The sequence below is a fragment of the Apis dorsata genome, unplaced genomic scaffold (genome assembly GCF_000469605.1).
Source record: "Apis dorsata unplaced genomic scaffold, Apis dorsata 1.3 scaffold_382, whole genome shotgun sequence".
NCBI classification, from domain to species: domain Eukaryota; kingdom Metazoa; phylum Arthropoda; class Insecta; order Hymenoptera; family Apidae; genus Apis; species Apis dorsata.
Genome location: NW_006263644.1, coordinates 1,542,322 through 1,560,754, shown reverse-complemented (window position 1 = coordinate 1,560,754; position 18,433 = coordinate 1,542,322). Strand labels below are relative to the sequence as shown.

Here is an 18,433-nt window from a genome sequence, read left to right as displayed (position 1 = left end):
AAAAAAAAAAAAAAAAAAAAAGAAAATAGTAGACGTAAATGCGAAGTGGAAAAGATAACAATTGTCTAATTTCTGATAATTATTATTGTAAATTTTAATTGGTAAATAATATTCGAAGCAAATATTTTATTTTATTTTATCATCGTGGAAGGAACATTGTGCTTGTGTGGTAATATGTAAATATGTAATTGAGAGGGAGAAAAGACATTTGTTTTAAGCGATTAGTAATTAATAATTATTTCATGAAACGATTTAATTAAATCAAAGTTTGTAAAAGTATTTATTTTTTACAAATATTCAACGAATCAGATATATATATAAATTTTTATTTGATCTCGTGCTATTATATTCAATAGTTTAAATACAAGTATTTATTTTCCAAGTTCGTCAAGTTTACGAGTTGTCGTAATATTTATTTTTTCAGATGCTCGTCGAATATGTTATATGTTGATCGATTTTACGGCAAACGGTCTAAAATCTGCACTGAGCGCCCGGGAGAGCGAGTACCTGTACGAGAAGATTAAATCCAAGTACGATCGTATTCGATACGAGCATTCGCTCGCTTCGCAGAAATATATCTCGCCGGAAATTCAAGTTGAGAACGAGCATCCCATCCATCGACCCCACAAAAGTATCTCCAAAAAATCGAAAGTCTATTTGGCCGATGATATGATGGGGTCAGTGAGGAAATTTATCGAATTTTACCGAGCGATACAAATATTCTTTTAAAATGGCGTTAATTGTATTTAGAAATAAGGAGAGGATAAGGAAAAAGCACAAGGATCGAATCACGTTGTCCAAGTCACGTCATCTTCGCAGCAGTATGAAAGATATCTCTATGGGTGATTGCGCGGAAATCTCCAAACCGATCTATTTTTATCCCGAAAAATTGGACGATTTTCAGAAATACGTGAAGACAAGTTTGTCTGGTTTGAAACGCGATAAGAATTTAGAGAATTACACGCTTTTGATCAGGTATATAATCATAATATTATCGAACTTTTACTCGTTTCTATTTATTTTTTCCTATTTTTACGTTTTTTTTTTTTTTTTTTTTTTTCGTTTATCGTTTAAATATATAAAGCGAAGTTATCGACAGATTTTGTATATCCAATAGACTGTAATGTAATGTAATTTTTGATTTCCAGCAAGGTGCCTCTATCGGTAAAAATGGGTCGCTTCTCTTCCGGCAAATTTTTCCGGCAACAGAAGAATACGTGACATCACATTGGCATCCCACTTTCACCGTTAGATCAAATAGAGTCTTTGGTAGAGTTTTGTCAAAGTTTTTGGTAGAAACTTGATCATGTGATGTGTGTTGAAGTTAATATGGTGTCACGTGTTCTCATCCTAACGAAATTCGCCATTTTTAACGGTGGCAATTCTAATTTGTAGTAAAAAAAGAAATAAACATTCGTATACAGATGATTTTTATCGTCTTTGTTTCATTCGTTGCTTTGATTAAACTGTTGATCTTTTGCATGTACGAGATTACTTCTATTTCGTCGCAAAAATTATTTTCCTCTCGAGAAAAGAAATTGTAGTGCAAGAGGTTAACACGTGAAAAAAATATATAAACGACAACAACGAGATCGCGGGAGATTGGCATTGAAATTCTTAATTTCCGGTGAAGAATAAATGAACGCACAAATTCAATTTCAGTTGATGAATATAACTTCGTTCTAAAATTCGTTCTTTTACAGTGGCAATCCACAACAAATGGCGATATTCGATCAGAAGTTCGATAAGGAAGACATGGTGATTGTTCAAGATCCGTACATGAAAGTGGAGTACAAGGAATGCGGCACTTCCACCGACAAACTGTCGGCGAAAGTGGAAGCCTCAAGCTCGGACCAAGAGGGACCAACTAGAGATCTTAACGAGAATGTAATGGATACCCAATAAATTGAAGAATTTATACGATTTCGTTTCGAAAAAAGAAAAAAAATAATTTAAAATATTTTCTAATAATTTAACAATTTTTATAATTCTATCCTATTTTCCTTCTTTGCATGTAGGACATGGAAACGTACATAAAGGAGATTGAATTCAGCTCGATTCCGGAAAACACCGGATCGAGATATTCCATGAACAAGTTGTTGTATCAAACAAGCCAATGCCAATGTGAACAAGATTGTTGTAGATCCAACGAATATTCTTTCGGATCATTGAATAACAAGGCAGCTATATCAACGCAGTATTTGTCCGAGGTAAAAAGAAAAAGAAAATACGTTAAAGTAAATGAAACATTGTTATTAACAGGTGGCAAAAATTACATAAGAATATCATAATTCCATAAAGCATCATTTAAGATCGTCTCGAAGCTCGATGAATCCAAAACTGCGCAAAGTGTCACAGGAGAATGAGAATCTGTACACATCTATCGATTGCAATAATCATATGGATGCTTGTCCTATGAAGCACGTTAATTCGAACACTCGAAGAGTTGATTTTAGAGAGGATGAAATACACGAGCATAACGAAGCATGCATTGAACAGGTATTACGTTAATTGGCTCACGAGAGATGATATTTAAATATGACTTTCTCTTTTTTATTTTTTGAACAGAAACAAGCGGAGAATAGATATTATGAAAATATCAAATTACGGAAAAAAAAGTCTAGGAACAATGAACCGTCGAGTGGTTTCTGTTGCAACGATTTTTCATACCTCACTGATCGAGGAGGAGAAGCTGACGACGAAAATTCTCAACAAATGGAACGGCCGACTCGAAAGCACTATCTCGATGAGAAACCTCAAAAAGAGAATACTTTGTTGGAAAGTTCGGACGAGTCGATTTTGGATTACTGCGAAGGACTTGACATGGAGCCTATCCTGAAAAGTATGTTTAAAAATTATAAGTTGCATATTTCGCAGAAACTTCGATATAATAATAAATTTTATATTTCTCGCGTATATCTTTTCTTTTTAAATAAGTTTTCAAGAACACGTTTGATTTATTTATGCACTATATTTGAACGATTCGTGGAATATCTTTGAAAGTTGAAGTTACTAAAACTGTAAAAGTTATGTTAATCTCTTCGATATTTCAAAGAAAATTTATCTACATATGCGCAAAAAAGAGTTTTCATTAAAAATGAAATGAATGAAATTTGAAAGTTTAAAGAGAAAAAGAAAAATCAAATAATCCTCAAAATCTTGCGAAATTATTAAAAAAGAAAGAAATCATATGAAAGTAAAAAATTCGAAAATTCACGTTCCACGATGAATATTCAACGAACAAAATTATCATCGAATTATAACTATTATAATTATTTTTAATGATCCAGATCGATTTAAACCGGCCCTGCTACGAGCGGTGAATTGGATCTTCGGTGGTTGCCCGGAAGCATCGAGAAAAGCGGCGTTGAAACGCAACAAGATCGAAAAGGAAGAGAACCGAGAGACCGACGAATGGTTCCTGTAGTCAAGGGTATTGACTACCTCGTTTCACAAATCGTTTCACACCGTCGGCAAAATCGTGGTTCTGTCGCATCGAACATTATCCATTTCATATAGTACATCCCATCGATCGTTAAATTTGCGAAGTTTATCCACAAATTTAAAAAAAAAAAAGAAAAAAAAAAATTTTGTTCGTCTTTAATTTGAATAAATGTGGGTTTATCGTTCCTCCCTTCGCGTTGCTTATCTTAACAGGATGCGATCCGGAAAGCATCGTTTAAAACTCGAAATAACGACCAAACCGTTCGTCTTTCCGCGAATCCATTAATTCATAAACAGATTTTCTCTGGATTCCTACCGCGCATCCGGAAGTGCGCGAATCGAAGAAATCGTTCCACGAGGCATTGATTCATTTTACGAGGTTGGCCGTGGCACGTTCTCCAAGTTAATATTTACAATAGTATTTAAACTGTTTATATATTCGTGGAATACCTTTGCAGGATCGATTCCAGAGATTTGAATAGAGAAAACGTGCAAAAAAAAAAAAAAAAGAAAAGAAAAAGAAACCGTTAGAGCTTATTCATCAAGTTACGAACAATTGAATACGAAGCGAGACGCGAATAGAATGAGATATCCCTATCTCCGTTCCACCACCGTCTCGCTCCCATTCCTGTCTCGCTTCATCCAATCATGCCCCCGACTTGATAAATTAAATGCCTCAACCGACATTTTTCCCTACACCAACTTTCGCTCGTTTCTCTCGAAACTGTTCCACGAACAATATTAACACCCTCTACATAATATTTCCCTATATATAACATTCCCAGAGACGAATCTTTGGACGCGAAGCCTTTTTGGCTTAAGGAAACGCGTGTTACCGAGTTTTCGAAACGGGCGACCTTCTCTTCCTCCTCCTCCTCCTCCGCCGTTGGTGCGCGCTCCGCCGCTGCCGGAAGTGGATATCGCGTGTATATACGTGGCTTAAGAGCAATAAAGGAGGGCCGGACTCGCCGAGCCGCCAAAAGAGAATGGGGAGAGACAGTCGTGCGGAGACCAAGAGCCGCGTCGGATCACGCAACGGAACCGCGAAATTCTCAGGAGCCACGTGACACGCGACAGAGGAGGCGAAGGAGGAAGAGGAGGACGATCGATCGTTTCCCTGTTTTTCTTTTTTTTTCTTTTTCTTTTTTTCTCTCTCTCTCTCTCCTCCCCAGTTTCGATAATAACTAAGCCGCTTGGATTTCTAATATCGATCCCTTCCGCCCTGTTTCGCGCGGTTAACCGCGCACCTCGCCTCCCTTCCGCGAGGGGAACCGTAAAGGGAACTTGCAACCCCCCCGATAGTAGGAGCGAAAGTATCGTCGCGAGTTCACGTGTCACGCTCCGCTCTTTTTTTTTTTTTTTTTTTTTCCCTCCTTTCTCCCGTTTGGAAAGAAGAGTTTAAAGAGAAGTCGTCCCCGCGATGGCCGGCTGTTGTGCGAGTTGATAGAAAGTGGTATAAGCGGCGTGGAATGCTCGAGGAACGGTACATCGGTGTGTTCTAAACGATTGGTGAGTACGCAATGGAATAAAAATAACGCCGATATTTTTCTCGCTCTTTTACCTGTGCACTCGATTCGTAAACAAGGCTTGATTTATTGGATATATCACAAAACTTAATCGACCCTCCTTTACGCCCATTTTTCGTAATTTATTTTATTAACCAAATATGAAATTTTGTTTGCAATCTAAATCTACCGATCTATCGATCGTTGTATTACGTATAGTTTATCTATCGTGTATCCCATACTGATATTGCAATTGCAATTCTTTTTCTTACTTTAGTTCAAGGGAGAATCCGGTTAAATTAAAGAATTAGGCGGAACACGTGAAGAACACATACAAAGAAAATCGGGTTGAACCCGGTTTCTGAGTTTATCCGACTCGGTTTAGATTCGCGACCAAAACACGGTCAGTCGAGCCTATCGGCTCGGTTCATCCGTAACGCGGCTTACACGCAGGGATCGGTACATTGTTAGACGCCGGAGTAAATTCCTTGAATTCCACGGGACATGTGCGAACTGTTCTATTAATGTACCCATCACGGGTTCCCTTCTCTTTCCTCGGACGACCACGGCCGCGCACGCACCTCGATTCCCGCTCTTTCTCCGCTGCTGTTTTCTCCACACCCCTCTTCCCCTCCCACCTCTTTCACCCGGCGCCGCGCCGATGGAACAGGAGAGCCACGGTGTATTTAAACTTTCGTTCGAAGGGGAACACGAGGCGAATGCCTCGGCCCGGATGCACCCGTTCTCGCCTCGATGAAGAAGACACGGGACACCCGGTAAATGGGAACTCGCGTTTACGATATTCGTGAACGTCGAACGCAGTCTCGAGGATGGAGGAATGTGGAGAGATCGGTGATTGGACGAACGAGAGGCTCGATAATTTTCTCTCTCTCTCTTTCGTGTATCAAAAAACGCGCAATGTTTTTCTAATTTGTTTTTTTCATCATTTTTGTCTCGATTGAATTTTATTTTTTTTTTTAATATCGCGGTAAAATTTTAAGGATTTTTTAATTATTAGATATACATCTTATATTTCAATGAAGTTTGTACATCATTTTTTAAAGAAGTTAACTAAAAGAAGATCAGTTACTAGATCATAAATGATTTAGTGTTTTATATTTAATTTTCATAGTATCTAAATTTTATAAGTATATAAAAGTTGTACTAAATGGTACGATAATAGTGCATGCACTATTAAATTATATTTTTGAAACAAAAATCTTTTGTAAATATTAAAAGTAATCTCTTATAATATTTTAAAAAATTAATAAAATCTTTCAAAATCTTATTTAAAGATAATCAGTATAAATTTCGATGTTTTTATTCGAAATTCCGTATGATTCTTTCAAAACGATGTTGTGCAGATACATTTTTCTAGCCTTTCTCGCCCATTTTTTTCTCCCATTTAGATTCTACGATTCCACGAAACCTGAAATAATATAACAATTTTCTGTCTAACAGATTTTCCAAGTTACAAATATTACTTTACTTTTCCTATTTCGTTAAAGCAACGCGTATAATATCTAAACTAGTTGTTTACAACTTTGATGCTAAATAATATTCAAGCACTAATATCCACAGATCTTTAAATGAGTTAAATTTGTTTATCGTTGCTAGCCGATATCGAGCCTATATATTATTAACTGGCCGCTCTCGAGACCACAAATTTCGACAATGTTTTCCTTGGCAGATGCGAACGTTGAACACCGGTCTACCTGTGTCAGTGTTCGAATATTTTATATATGAAATTCGGAAACGTTATCGGCGACCGTGGAAACCGGCCAAGGAAAGATGTAACCGTGACAAATTTTTCCTTGGTCCTCGGCCACGCGTGCGGAAACCGCATAAACACGTCCCTCGTTTCTTCTTCGTTCCTTCTGCCTTCTTCTTCCCCATTTCAATCTCGAGTTACACAGTTATGTTACACTTTGTGCAGTGACAAATGCGCGGAGTATGACGTCAAATGCAATTAGAGGTATTCGGAGGAAGAAGAGTTCGTTATGCGAGGTGAAGGTGGCTGTGATTGGAGCGCCAGGTGTCGGCAAAAGCGGTGAGTATTACGTTTTGTCACGAATCTTGCTCCATCTCTTTGTTGCATTGCATCTTTTGCCTCGGATCGAAAGAAACGTTCACCTTTTTTTGATTAAAATTCAACGTATTCTCATCTTTCGAAATGTTTGAATTTTTTTTAGGTATTTTATACTCTTCTAAAGTTAAAAAAATCATATATATAAACTTTTCAAAGATCGAAAAATACATGTTATAATTAATTTGTGTAGTCTGATAAAGATAAAAAAAGTTTAGATACCTCGAAATGTTAGTTAGGATATATTAATTGAAATTTTTTTAATAGCGTCCAAAACATAAAAATTAGTTATTTTTATGTTAACGTATTCGTGCAAATTTCGATACACTTTTATACGTTTCAATGGAAGCCACGTTTCGGTGGAATTGTTGAAGAGTAAGAGGAAAATAGGGAATGTCTATTTTTGATTGGTGGCTGAAAGAGACTATATTTATATTTCAAAAATTGAAGAAAGAAAAAGGTAGTATCAGATTCCAAGATACATCATCGTTTTAACTTTAAAAACTGAAAAATTTCTTTCCTTCAAATTCGTTTTCTTCATCTTCAAAAAGATCGAGAAATCACCGGACTAAAATCGAAATTTTGATTTTCTCAATAAATTTGCTCAAAATATTTCCCGCTCTTTTTCTTTTATCCACAAGTTATGTAAAATCCGCTTTTACTTTCAGCGCTGTTATTTTGTTTTCATCGGTGCTTATAACGCGAGCGTTTTCATCTGCATTTTCACTTGACTCGCTTTCGTGAGCATGCTAATGCACGTGGTAACACTTAATTTTGTTTTTAACCACGACGATAACGAGCGTGACATTAACCATAATCTTCTCTGGATACAATATCTTGCAAACTCGCAGTCAGAAGATTAATTCGACTGAAGAAACGTTCTAAATGGCAAATGATCGTCCTTCGTCAACAGTTTCTTGCGATGCATATGTGTTATCATTATATCCGTATCTTTGCTTTGTAATATCGAAACGTATACGATATTATGATTGAAATTTAATTTGATTTTTCTCTCAAAGGAAAACTTTCGTCTTAGTGTTAAAATACCAAATTGTTAACGTTGACGTATGTCATTCATAAAAATCTTCATTTGCCTAAAAAAAGACACCATATTTTTTATAGAAAATTTTAAAAAAATGCACAAAATATGTAAAATTGTATAAAATATTCAAATATTTTTTGAAACAGCTGATAACGAAATAACCCTTATTATTTTTTAGTGCATAATCGACTTTGTAATGAATTTTTACAATTTTATGAGCTTCGTAAATGTAATTGGTTCATGAATTACATATATACATAACATTAACAAGAAAAATCATAAAGTAAGAAATGAAGTGATCAGAAATAAAATAATCACACATTTTAAGTTTTCGTTTATTAATAGAAATATTATTAACGATAAAACGATTAAATTATTTCGAGCAAGAACGATCGAAGAAAAGAATCTCGAGTCCAATTAATTCAAGTACACATGTCCACGCGATAGATGTGTGCACGATAAACGTGGTTAGGACCCTGAGAGGAGCCAACCGCGCGTATTTTTGGTAATGGCACGTGTGAGGCATAGGTGAGTACATAATCGGTTAGGTCTCAGCAACGTTTCACACTCAAAATATTCAATATAATTTAACAAATTTTATTTATCGAAATTCCTTTCGATCGTCGTTTCACTACGAGCTATTAGATCCTCGTATCAATTTAAATGTCTTTAAATAAAATAAAGAGACAAAAAGGAAACGATGATATATATATATACATGGTTTCCTATATGATTCAACGTTTTCGTACGAGCGTATTTTTAACTCGAACAAATAATTGCTCGATTCGTTGAAAGAAATAAAGGAATAAAGGCGATTCGTGTATTTGAGAATGATTCGTGCGAAGAATTGGCACGAGAATCGAACTTTTAATGATCCGTTCGAGGGAAAGCGTCCAAATGATGCTGTTCGAATCCTTCGAACGTAAATACATCATCGAAACGAAACGAATTTTCAAATGGTCCCTGTCAATCACAAGATAAAGCGTATCCGTAAACATTTTACATTTTGAAAATTTGCACTCAAATTTGATTTTTGCTATCTCGAAAAATCGGGAATATTTTATTTTTATCAATCAATCAGCTTCGCCTCGATGAAAAAAATCTTTCTCCTTTTCCTCTTGGAAATTTGCGCATCGATATTGCCAATACACCGGCCTCGATTCGAATCATTGTCTTCTCGAAGGTTGCTCGAATGAAACTCGCCCGCGTGGCGCTTATAAAGCGGGTCAACTTTACATTGTATTTAAGACGAAACACACCATGGTGACGTTTAACGTTGGTGCAAGGTTTTGTGGCGCCGTGGCAGGTTCGAGTTCGAGGTAAAAATAGTGTGGTGTGCCTCGAAGCGGGTCACTAGGTTGTAGCTCTCGTTTCTCTCGATTGGATCGCGATATGTCGGAGCGCGTGGTATCGTATCGTGCAAGATCGCGTACGTTTTCGCGATATCAGAATGGAAATTGATTTTGCTCCCTGGAAAATGGAGGAAAAGAGCTTGGAGGCTCGAAAGCTTGGTTATTTGTGTAAAACATACGTAAAATCAATATCCATGCGATGCTTCGAAAAAAAAAAAAAAAGGAAGAAAGAATTATTTGTATTTTTTTTTTTTTTTGCAATCAGCTTGCCCCCCAAATAAATAATTCGAGCCGATCGAAATAGGACACACGATTCTAAGAAAATGTAGGTTGATTACTTTCTAACCCATGTGTGTGCATGGCATTTGTATTGACGAATGCACAATCTAATACATGTCACGCTCGTAAACGTCTGTCACGTTTAGATGAACGGAATAAAATCCAGGTAGAGTAGAAAAGTTGAATATGAATACTAATAAAAATAAAATCGACTCGCGTGTATTGTTCCTCGTAACGTGTATACACCTTTGTAATTCACGATCTCGTTTTCTAATTAAATAAAATGTATAATGTAACTAATGATTTATTTAAAAAAAAAAACGTTTCAATAACGCGTGTGTTCTTCTTAAATTTCAGCATTGACAGTGAGATTTCTAACGAGGCGGTATATCGGGGAATATGATCACCAGTCAGGTAAGAGACATCTCGATTTACAATTGGCGGCGTGCTCGCGATAAGATGCGGCCCCCTCGATGCGGTATAAATTACAATGTGAATGGTACAATAGAATGACGCATTTTTTTGAAAAATTGCCAGCAACTGGTGTGCCACCTCGGGGACCGTGTACACTCGGCCTGCGCATACTTTGGTCGTCCGCGTCTGATCTAAATTTATCGAAGACGAATTTGACACTAGAGACAGAACGGATACTAATGCGAGGTTGATATTCGAAGAAAAACTTCTTCTTTTGTACAAATAGAGAGGCGCGGGTAGGGGGAGGGAATAAGCGGTTTCCTCTAGCGAGCACGTGCTTGAATCGGGATCTAAAACTAGAATGTACTGGAAAGATCTACTTAACGGCCAAGACGGTTACCTGATCTCTCTGTTGCAACGAGTTTTAGCGGTGAAAATTTATTACGTAATTTTTCCTCGTCGCATCGAGGATGTCGAGCATCGAATCGTTGTGTACATGTCTATAACTTGTCATTGGTATTAACAAATTTTCCTTTCTTTCTGCCAATTTTCATTTATTCTATTTTCTTCTTTTTCTTCTTTTTTTTAGAGAACAGATACAAACACGAGGTGTTAGTCGATGGCGAGCCCATCCTTTTCGAAATTTTGGACACCTGCCCGAAGGTAATGCTTTTATCGATGATCAAAGAGATTCGAGTCAAGCGGTTTCATTAACATCCGTTTACAGAGCGACGACGAGTTACCTTCTACGGAAACTGTACAATGGGCGGATGGATTACTTTTAGTTTATTCGATAACCGATAGAGGCTCTTTCAATTTCGTGAGAAAAGCGAAAGAAACTCTTGCGGTGGTTGATCCCGAAGCCGCTATGCCTCTTGCCTTGGTCGGGAACAAAGCCGATATGGTACACTTGAGACAAGTTAGCACCGAAGAAGGAGAAATACTGGCGAAGGATTTTGAATGTTGGTTTAGCGAAGTATCTGCCGCGGAGCAGGTATGCTTTTCTAATTTTTGTTATCTAAATGTAAGATCTTTTTTTATACGTGGACATTATTGTAAACACTGTTTCTCCAGGTCACACAAGTTGCCGAATCTTTCCACGAATTGTGTCGAGAGGTTCTGGCAGCAAGAAGAAGGAATAAACAATCTTTATTGGATAGAATGCTTGGTAGCAAAGCAACGCGTGCTTATTCACGAGGTAAAAGTGATTCAGCGCTTCCGAAAGATTAATATATATATATATATATATATACATATATATAAAATTATACATTTTTACTTATACGTATATCGTTTCGTACAATTTATATTATATACAAATTTTATAAAAGAATCGTTTTTAAGAAAATTTACGATGTAATCTTATGGATCAAAAGTAAACAGCACATAGTTTATTATATATGTGTGTACTCGATATTGAAAGTTTAAGTACCAAAGATTTATGTAGCATTGTGTAATAATGTTTTTGATTTATATGATATTATACTATGTAAATGATATGTAATACATAAATTTTAGAGATTCATATTTCAATATTTTATCAACGTATAAGAAAAGAGTTTTTTAATACATTCTTTTTTTTTTACGGATGGAAAATTTTATAGTTTTAGTATGAATTAATCTATGTAAAAATTTAATGCAATATATAAAGTATTTAAGTCAAAATTTCATATTTTATCATGTTATAACATATAAAAATTATATAATTTGTTCATTCTTTAAGGCTGGTTACAATATGTAACCTATGTGAGTATAGATTAGACAGATATAAAAACATAAAATAATTAATCTATATTTATTTTGTACTTATAATGAAATTATGACAATAAATATTTTACTTATTTATTATATCACCGTGATATGTAACACTAAAAAATCTTAACTTCAAAATAGAAGATTTTTCTTATTCAATAATATTCACGTAATAAAACATTTTTAGTTCTCTTTTAACACTTAAGTGATAGATTCATTTTATATATAAAATTAGAGAAATATTTATTTTGTATCATCATATGTTTCTAGAACATCTGCTAAATGTTCATTATCTCTTGGTTTTTTAAATTGTTTTCTTTTACTAATAGGTTTCTTTCGTTTAATCGGAGCAGGTTTTTTAGGACCATGATCTTGCATGGATCGTATTCCTTGTTTCTCTAAATACTCATCGATTTTTTGATCGTCCATTGCATCTACTGCAACGGATCTCCATAACTTTTGAAATTCATCATCTATTGGAAATTGTGCAGTCTTATCATTATAAAATACTATCTTTTTTTTATCTAAAGGTCTTGTTATAAATAATATTTCATTTTGTAGACTCTGAAATTGATAAATTCTTATAAAAATTGCTGTCATATTATATCATATATAGTATCAGAACTATATCGCATTTCTATTTACCTTTAAATGTTTATCACAGTGAGGCAGACTTTCTTGTATATCTTCTAATAATATTCCACCAAGACCTTTTAAATCTTGTTGCTTTAATAATCTTAAGAGAGATTTCTTATCTTTAATTTTATACATAGCTTTAAATACAAATCTACCATCTGAAGTTACTTCTATCTTTGGGTTTTTAACTAGAGCTTCCGTTTGAAGCCATTGTTTCACCTGATATAAAGTTTTGTATTTTTATATATTTATATGACATTAATATATCATCATATTTACCTTTGATCCAACATCTAATTGATTTGTTTCATCTAAAATTTCTTCTAATGTTAAAGGATGATCATCTCCTTCTTGATGCCTAGCTTTCATATGTTTTACAATTTTAGCTAGAACACCAAATTTATATTGCGTACTACCAGACATAGTTTTGTAGTTAACCATATCCAGTTTTGGTCCATTAGACACAGAGGATGGTTTAGGTTTTTTCTTAAATGGTTCATCTCGTATTAAATCTTTGTCTTGTTCCTTTCTCTTCTTTTCTATACTGCAAAAATAAAGCTTATTACTTGCAGTATTGCATCAAAGGTTATGTTCGTACAGGTTATGTTCAAAATTTATACTTATAATTCAATCGAAATATTTAGATTAAATTCCGAATATTGCAATAATAGAATGTTTTATATTTCATATATATTTTAAAAATATTTTAAAAATAATTTCTATTTTTTATAAAAATAAGTATGTTTCTATAAACTTAGAGGTTAAGTGAAAAAAACCATAGATAATATTTACGTTGGTGTAGTAAGAGCTTTTTTTTTAAAGAGCTCTCGTTCTCGGAGTAATGCTGGATCCATTGTATTATAAAATTTAAATTATATAAATTTTAAAATTCTTTTTTCGTATATCTTAATGAACTGTCACTTTTGCCACATTCTAAACGGATACTCTACCAATCAGAGATTCTCAGTTACTGTACTCGGTTACTGTTATATACATGCATCCAAGTAAACTTTACTGCGCATGCGCATGCGCCATGTTTTCGATTAATCGTTTCATAATTGAATTATTGAATCGTTTGACGATTTCAAATATCGAAATACGGTTGCACGAATAAAGTCAAACGGTACGTTAAGTGAAACGTGTGCAGTGTCTATAAACCGAAAAAATCGTTTATAAATTATATATTTATAAATTATATTAAATTATACATGACTTTTGTTTCTGTGAACGAGTGAACATTGATATTTTTCTATTGTGATAATCTTATTTGTATAAATAAGATATTCGTGATTCGATCTCGTGAATCTCTCGATTTCTCAGCTACGCCATTACATTTTCGATGAAATCCAAGCTTTAAAATTTATAATTTGAATTCGATATTGATCGTTGCAATGAATTTATTTTATGATTTTACCCAAGTGTGAAAGTTTTCCATGATGAATAGATAATAATTCTCAAACTTGTTCCTCTCATCCTGATATTTATGATATTTTATGACCTATACAATTGGTTTCCTTTGTTTCGCGATTTTACGAACGCCATCAAAAGGATAAAGCAACCACGGCTTCAAAAGCAGTTTCTTCCACATTGTTCTCATTGCTTAAGGTAGAATTTTAACTTTTACATAAAACGAGGATTGACGTGTTTATTTTATCACATATTATACGATCGTTCTATTTTATTTACGCTTTATTTCTATATAGTCCATATAAACTTTCATTTTTTATTAATTTTAGAGTCTCTATTCTCTCTTATTGATCGTTTACGTACCAATATATTTCAATTTTCTAAATTCGTAAATAAATTTTTCTCCCATTTCATCTAGTTACTTATAATTTAGTCTATAACTATAATCTAGTTTCTTTTCTACAAATTTCCCATAATGCATGTAAAATTACCAACTTTGAACATGCATGTAAATTTTTATTCCCGCGTTGAAACTCGTGATATGCATTTGGACAAACTTTGTAATTCTCCCAAAAGCAATCACGATTTAATCGAACGTATATAAGCGAAACGTATCGTAAGAAATCATTGGCGGCACGCACGCATACATTGCGATCATCAACGATATAGGGATGGAAGCGAAACAATTGTTCGGTAACATAAACATCATTCCGAGCAGATTTGCAGCGCGTCATGATGTTTACATTCGATAACCCGTTCCATAACTTGTTATCACTTCCTCACCTAGGAACATTCCCGTTTCTATCGCGCGCGTTCATTCGATTTTTTTCATTTCTTTCATACCGACCGAGCAACATGACCGGGCGTGCATCGGTATCCGCGACAGAAAGTAACAGGAAATGCCGTACATGGGGAACGCGCGCGGTGCGCTCCGATCGTAACATGCGCGTGAAGCGTGCGCTTCAAGCTCGTGAACAGAGATAGAAGAAGAGGGAAAAAGCAGTTGCAGGAGTGAGAGAGGGTGTACGTGGCAGGGTTGGTTGGTGGAGATGGCACGGAGACCGGGATCTGCAAGCAAGGAGAGCGGCAGAGGGAGGAAGAGAGGATAGGGAAGAGAAGGGTGGTAGGGCTGGTTAAATGACGGCTAGTTGGTGGCGCGGGGATGAGCGGGCGGCTGGTGCGTGGAAGAGAGGGATGCTGGGGCGGTTCAAGCGAGATCGAGTTCACGCCAAGTGAAGTACGGCAGTTTGTGTCAGACCACGGAGCACGGAAGATGCTCCCGGTTGTTTACGAAACGGGTGGACCACCCTCGTCGCGGTGGAGGCGCCGCGCCACTATTTTTCTCGGTTCCGCGTCTGGAAACACCAGAAACGTCGCGAATTCTTCTTGGATCATCAAGCCAATATCCACTGCCACCGTGATGACCACCGCTTTGGGCCTTTTAATGGTATTGCTGCCTGCGGCGTATCCGGAGAAGATCTCCATCGGTGAGTGTGCTTCAAATAGTGTATTATCGTTGATCGAATTTCGCGAAAATGGCCACGAAAGAGGAACTAACGGGTGCAAGGAACGTTTTGCGACCAACGTTCCAACGGTTATGGAGGGTTGTTGCACTCGACTCGACCTGTATGTGTCTATTCAACGATGGATGGAAGTAAATACTCTCTGTTCTTGATGCACAGTTGCTACCGTTCGCGTGAAAGCATCTGCACATGATTCTCTTTGACGTTGTGGGAGGAGGGGGAATATGGGAGGGATCGTCGGTCGTGTAAATAACGCGTTTTTCATGAGAACGTACGATCATCGTCGTTTCTAGAAACGCGATTGCTTCGCGTTTGATACGTGTATTTATTTTTTATGAAAATACACGTAACCGTAATAAAGTAAACAATTATTCACAGGTAGAGACGAAACGGTAGTTATTGTTGTTTTAATTCGTGCTATGCTATTTCTAGAAAGGGCAAATGAAAATCTTTAATGTTACGGTAGTTTGTTATGATTTTTCGAAGAAACTATTGTGATAGAAAGTGTTTATAGAGTCGTACATTAAGAACATTCGAATATTTATAGACAACGTTGTTATAATGTATCTCATATGAGAATTGCATATCTTTAGGAATCTTAAATAATAAAAATATCAATTTAATTACTTTTTTATGCACGTGAAATAATACGAGTAATATTCGTTTCATATTAATACAAAGGATAATATAAAATCTACGCAAATATTCGTATTTCTACGATAGACGTGATTATTGCTAGTTATTTTTTTTTTCTTTCTTTCATCAAATAAAGATACACGCGCATTTTTTACGAATAGATAGGTTTGAATAAACCATCTGATAGGAAAATCGTGAATGCAAACTCGCGATAAAAGTGGCACGGGTTGTTCAATTCATCATTGATTACATTTCTGGTTGGAATAACTGCGAGCATGAAAATATTCATTATTTATCCAACCGTTCTTCGTCAAAAAAGATAACGAGAGGGAGCGTGTTTTCAAAGCTTCGGGTATTTATCCGACGTCATAACCGGCAGTCTATTTTTCCAATCTTTTGTCAATCAAAATTACCGCTTTGCTATTTGCATATCCGCGTATTCAAATTCAATAATCAAATGTTACACGCTGATTGTATACACAAATCCTTCTTGTATTCCTGTACGGTCAAATTAATTCGGTTCAATCTTTATTTCAAACTCTCCCAGACTTAATTAAAACGAGTTCAAAGTTATTTCACATAACACAGCGTCATACCTTAATATTAATTCTGCCACCAGAGTGACGCCATCACGCATATGCGCATCTGGAAGCAACAACTTTTACTCGTACAAGCGCAATTGAAAATAACGTAACGATATTAATATATCATTTATATAATCTCTTCTCTTTCTTCCCCATTTCTTACATCTTTCTTTCTCTTCATCCTATCCTCTCCATCCAACTTTCCCTCGAGAGATCTAAAATCGGTGGCGAAAATCGTCCAGCATCGTGGAAAACCGTGATATTCGGTTAAAAGCCACCGGTAAAGATTACCGTCAATGCGGCTCAACGTAACGCCAGAACGTTGTCGAGAAAAATGACTAGGGGGGAGAATGATAGAGGAAACTGTCGCGTAAGGTAAGACGGAGAGAGGACAAGAGACGAGAGATGCCGTGAGGAGAACGTGGATAACGTAACGGAGAAAGTGGGCGCGAGAGGGGGGCGGACAAATGCAGAAACAGGGGTTGGGTGGATAAGAGGGTACGAGTGAAGTGGAAAGAAGGCGAGACAGAATAAGACGAAGAATAGTGGGGAGGGTAAGAGAAAGAGAAAGGGAGGAAGAACGTTGAGCGAGGAGTGAATGATGAATGCCTATAGAAATATCGGTGTCCTTGTTCCCCGCCCGCGTAAGGTATGCAGGTAGAGAGAGAGGGAGTGAGAGAGGGGGAGAGAGAGAAGTACCGGCTAAGTCGACGAAAAGACGAGGGAGGAGGTCGTGGCATGAGAGATGGTGGTGACGAGGACGAGGATAGTTGGAAGGTTCGTTCGCCTTGGCGAGTTATACTTTCTTTGCTACTCGAAGGCCACTCTCTCTCCCTTTCTCCCTCCCTCTCTGTACTTCTTCACTACTACCACCACTCGCTCTGTATATTTTTATGCGGAATTATGCGAAAACTCGTGGCGAAAATATATATCAACGCGTCATCGGTACTTGACCTCGCTTACGATCTCTCTCTCTATCTCGCTCTTCGTTCGTCTTCGTGGATCGCGACACGAGATAATTTTCCCATTTCTGGTCGATTTCTTGTTGCACATATGAAATGGAATCTTTTTTTTTTTTTCTAAAATCGTTCTAATATCAAAATTTCGAATAAGTTTGTGTAACGATTCATGATAGTTTTCTTATTAAAAGGTCTTTGTTTTTTTTTTTTTTTATTTAATTTAGCATTTAGTAGATAATTTTTACTCATTTATTTTCTATAAAAGGATGGACAGTTGTAAAGATCCAGCTAATATCTAATATCCTGTATCTATAATCCCATTAAAGTTTAATTCTGATCATAAACTCTTCTACAACAACAATAGACTAATTGCCTTCAACGATTCCTCTGTTGTTAGCATATACATTAAGTATTTCATATAATGGTTTTAAAAAACCTTCAAAAAACCTACATTGATCTATAAAAAAATTTACTTAAACCAAAAATCTTGATGAAAAATCAATGCTCAAAATTTCAATGATTTTTCTTGTCTTTTTAAACACAATTTAAAAACAATTTACAATTCTTAGATAAAATTATATTTAAAAAATGAAAAAACGAAATTTTACAGATTGACTTAAAGTTTTTCTGTAATAAAAAAAATTATTAGTTTACGCATATATTCGTTAAATTTTCGACGTGGTCAATTTTCTTCTGGTTCTGTAAATTCTCTGAATCGAAACGTGCTTCGATATCACTGCAACCTTGTCAACATTTGAACGTTTATATATCAACAACCGATCGCTATTATTTAAAATTTCCAAGCAGCATTCGC

General features: G+C 35.8%; 5 protein-coding genes across 8 annotated transcripts in view; 4 read left to right on the top strand and 1 right to left on the bottom strand.

Annotated features, from left to right (window-relative positions):
- The first annotated feature begins 370 nt into the window (after positions 1-370).
- LOC116186020 lies at positions 371-1,923 on the top strand. Of its 2 annotated transcripts, none has more exons than XM_031512049.1 (3): positions 371-677; positions 751-975; positions 1,149-1,245. In XM_031512049.1, the coding sequence occupies exons 1-3, from the start codon at positions 445-447 to the stop codon at positions 1,219-1,221; spliced, it is 531 nt and encodes a 176-aa protein (XP_031367909.1). In that variant the 5' UTR covers positions 371-444; the 3' UTR covers positions 1,222-1,245. The 2 variants fall into 2 exon arrangements, with proteins under 2 accessions (XP_031367909.1, XP_031367908.1); XM_031512048.1 differs by lacking the exon at positions 1,149-1,245 and adding an exon at positions 1,704-1,923 and having other exon boundaries at positions 389-677.
- A 362-nt stretch (positions 1,924-2,285) lies between these two features.
- On the top strand, positions 2,286-3,576 carry LOC102676010. The gene is made up of 3 exons (XM_031512050.1): positions 2,286-2,499; positions 2,569-2,842; positions 3,291-3,576. Exons 1-3 carry the CDS (start codon positions 2,329-2,331, stop codon positions 3,425-3,427), a joined length of 582 nt encoding a protein of 193 aa, XP_031367910.1. The 5' UTR covers positions 2,286-2,328; the 3' UTR covers positions 3,428-3,576.
- Positions 3,577-4,395: 819 nt separating this feature from the next.
- On the top strand, positions 4,396-11,649 carry LOC102676152 (ras-related and estrogen-regulated growth inhibitor). 2 transcript variants are annotated; one of them, XM_006618944.2, is made up of 6 exons: positions 4,396-4,953; positions 6,886-6,999; positions 10,066-10,122; positions 10,712-10,785; positions 10,850-11,116; positions 11,197-11,649. In XM_006618944.2, the coding sequence occupies exons 2-6, from the start codon at positions 6,903-6,905 to the stop codon at positions 11,350-11,352; spliced, it is 651 nt and encodes a 216-aa protein (XP_006619007.1). In that variant the 5' UTR covers positions 4,396-4,953; positions 6,886-6,902; the 3' UTR covers positions 11,353-11,649. The 2 variants fall into 2 exon arrangements, with proteins under 2 accessions (XP_006619007.1, XP_006619008.1); XM_006618945.2 differs by lacking the exon at positions 4,396-4,953 and adding an exon at positions 5,291-5,725.
- A 251-nt stretch (positions 11,650-11,900) lies between these two features.
- LOC102676383 (general transcription factor IIE subunit 2) lies at positions 11,901-13,548 on the bottom strand. The gene is made up of 4 exons (XM_006618946.2): positions 13,303-13,548; positions 12,790-13,054; positions 12,520-12,729; positions 11,901-12,438 (listed from the first exon to the last, which is right to left on the bottom strand). Exons 1-4 carry the CDS (start codon positions 13,362-13,364, stop codon positions 12,118-12,120), a joined length of 858 nt encoding a protein of 285 aa, XP_006619009.1. The 5' UTR covers positions 13,365-13,548; the 3' UTR covers positions 11,901-12,117.
- A 706-nt stretch (positions 13,549-14,254) lies between these two features.
- The window catches only part of LOC102677163 (glutamate receptor 1), a 286,138-nt gene continuing 281,959 nt past the window's right edge, over positions 14,255-18,433 (top strand). The window contains exon 1 of one of the 2 annotated variants that reach the window (XM_006618951.2): positions 14,255-15,404. In XM_006618951.2, coding sequence (XP_006619014.1) covers positions 15,080-15,404 — 325 coding nt within the window. In that variant the 5' untranslated portion in view covers positions 14,255-15,079. The remainder of the gene's footprint in view (positions 15,405-18,433) is intronic. The other variant, XM_006618952.2, reaches the window with a different exon arrangement.

Coding starts and splice junctions, on each gene's coding strand:
- LOC116186020 (XM_031512048.1), top strand. CDS start 445: ATGTTGATCGATTTTACGGCAAACGGTCTAAAATCTGCACTGAGCGCC. Junction 678..750: donor TTGGCCGATGATATGATGGG/GTCAGTGAGGAA, acceptor AATTGTATTTAG/AAATAAGGAGAGGATAAGGA. Junction 976..1,703: donor AATTACACGCTTTTGATCAG/GTATATAATCAT, acceptor GTTCTTTTACAG/TGGCAATCCACAACAAATGG.
- LOC102676152 (XM_006618944.2), top strand. CDS start 6,903: ATGACGTCAAATGCAATTAGAGGTATTCGGAGGAAGAAGAGTTCGTTA. Junction 7,000..10,065: donor GCCAGGTGTCGGCAAAAGCG/GTGAGTATTACG, acceptor CTTAAATTTCAG/CATTGACAGTGAGATTTCTA. Junction 10,123..10,711: donor GGAATATGATCACCAGTCAG/GTAAGAGACATC, acceptor TCTTTTTTTTAG/AGAACAGATACAAACACGAG.
- LOC102676010 (XM_031512050.1), top strand. CDS start 2,329: ATGAATCCAAAACTGCGCAAAGTGTCACAGGAGAATGAGAATCTGTAC. Junction 2,500..2,568: donor ACGAAGCATGCATTGAACAG/GTATTACGTTAA, acceptor TTTTTTGAACAG/AAACAAGCGGAGAATAGATA. Junction 2,843..3,290: donor CATGGAGCCTATCCTGAAAA/GTATGTTTAAAA, acceptor TTAATGATCCAG/ATCGATTTAAACCGGCCCTG.
- LOC102676383 (XM_006618946.2), bottom strand. CDS start 13,364: ATGGATCCAGCATTACTCCGAGAACGAGAGCTCTTTAAAAAAAAAGCT. Junction 13,055..13,302: donor AAAGCTCTTACTACACCAAC/GTAAATATTATC, acceptor TTATTTTTGCAG/TATAGAAAAGAAGAGAAAGG. Junction 12,730..12,789: donor AATTAGATGTTGGATCAAAG/GTAAATATGATG, acceptor ACTTTATATCAG/GTGAAACAATGGCTTCAAAC.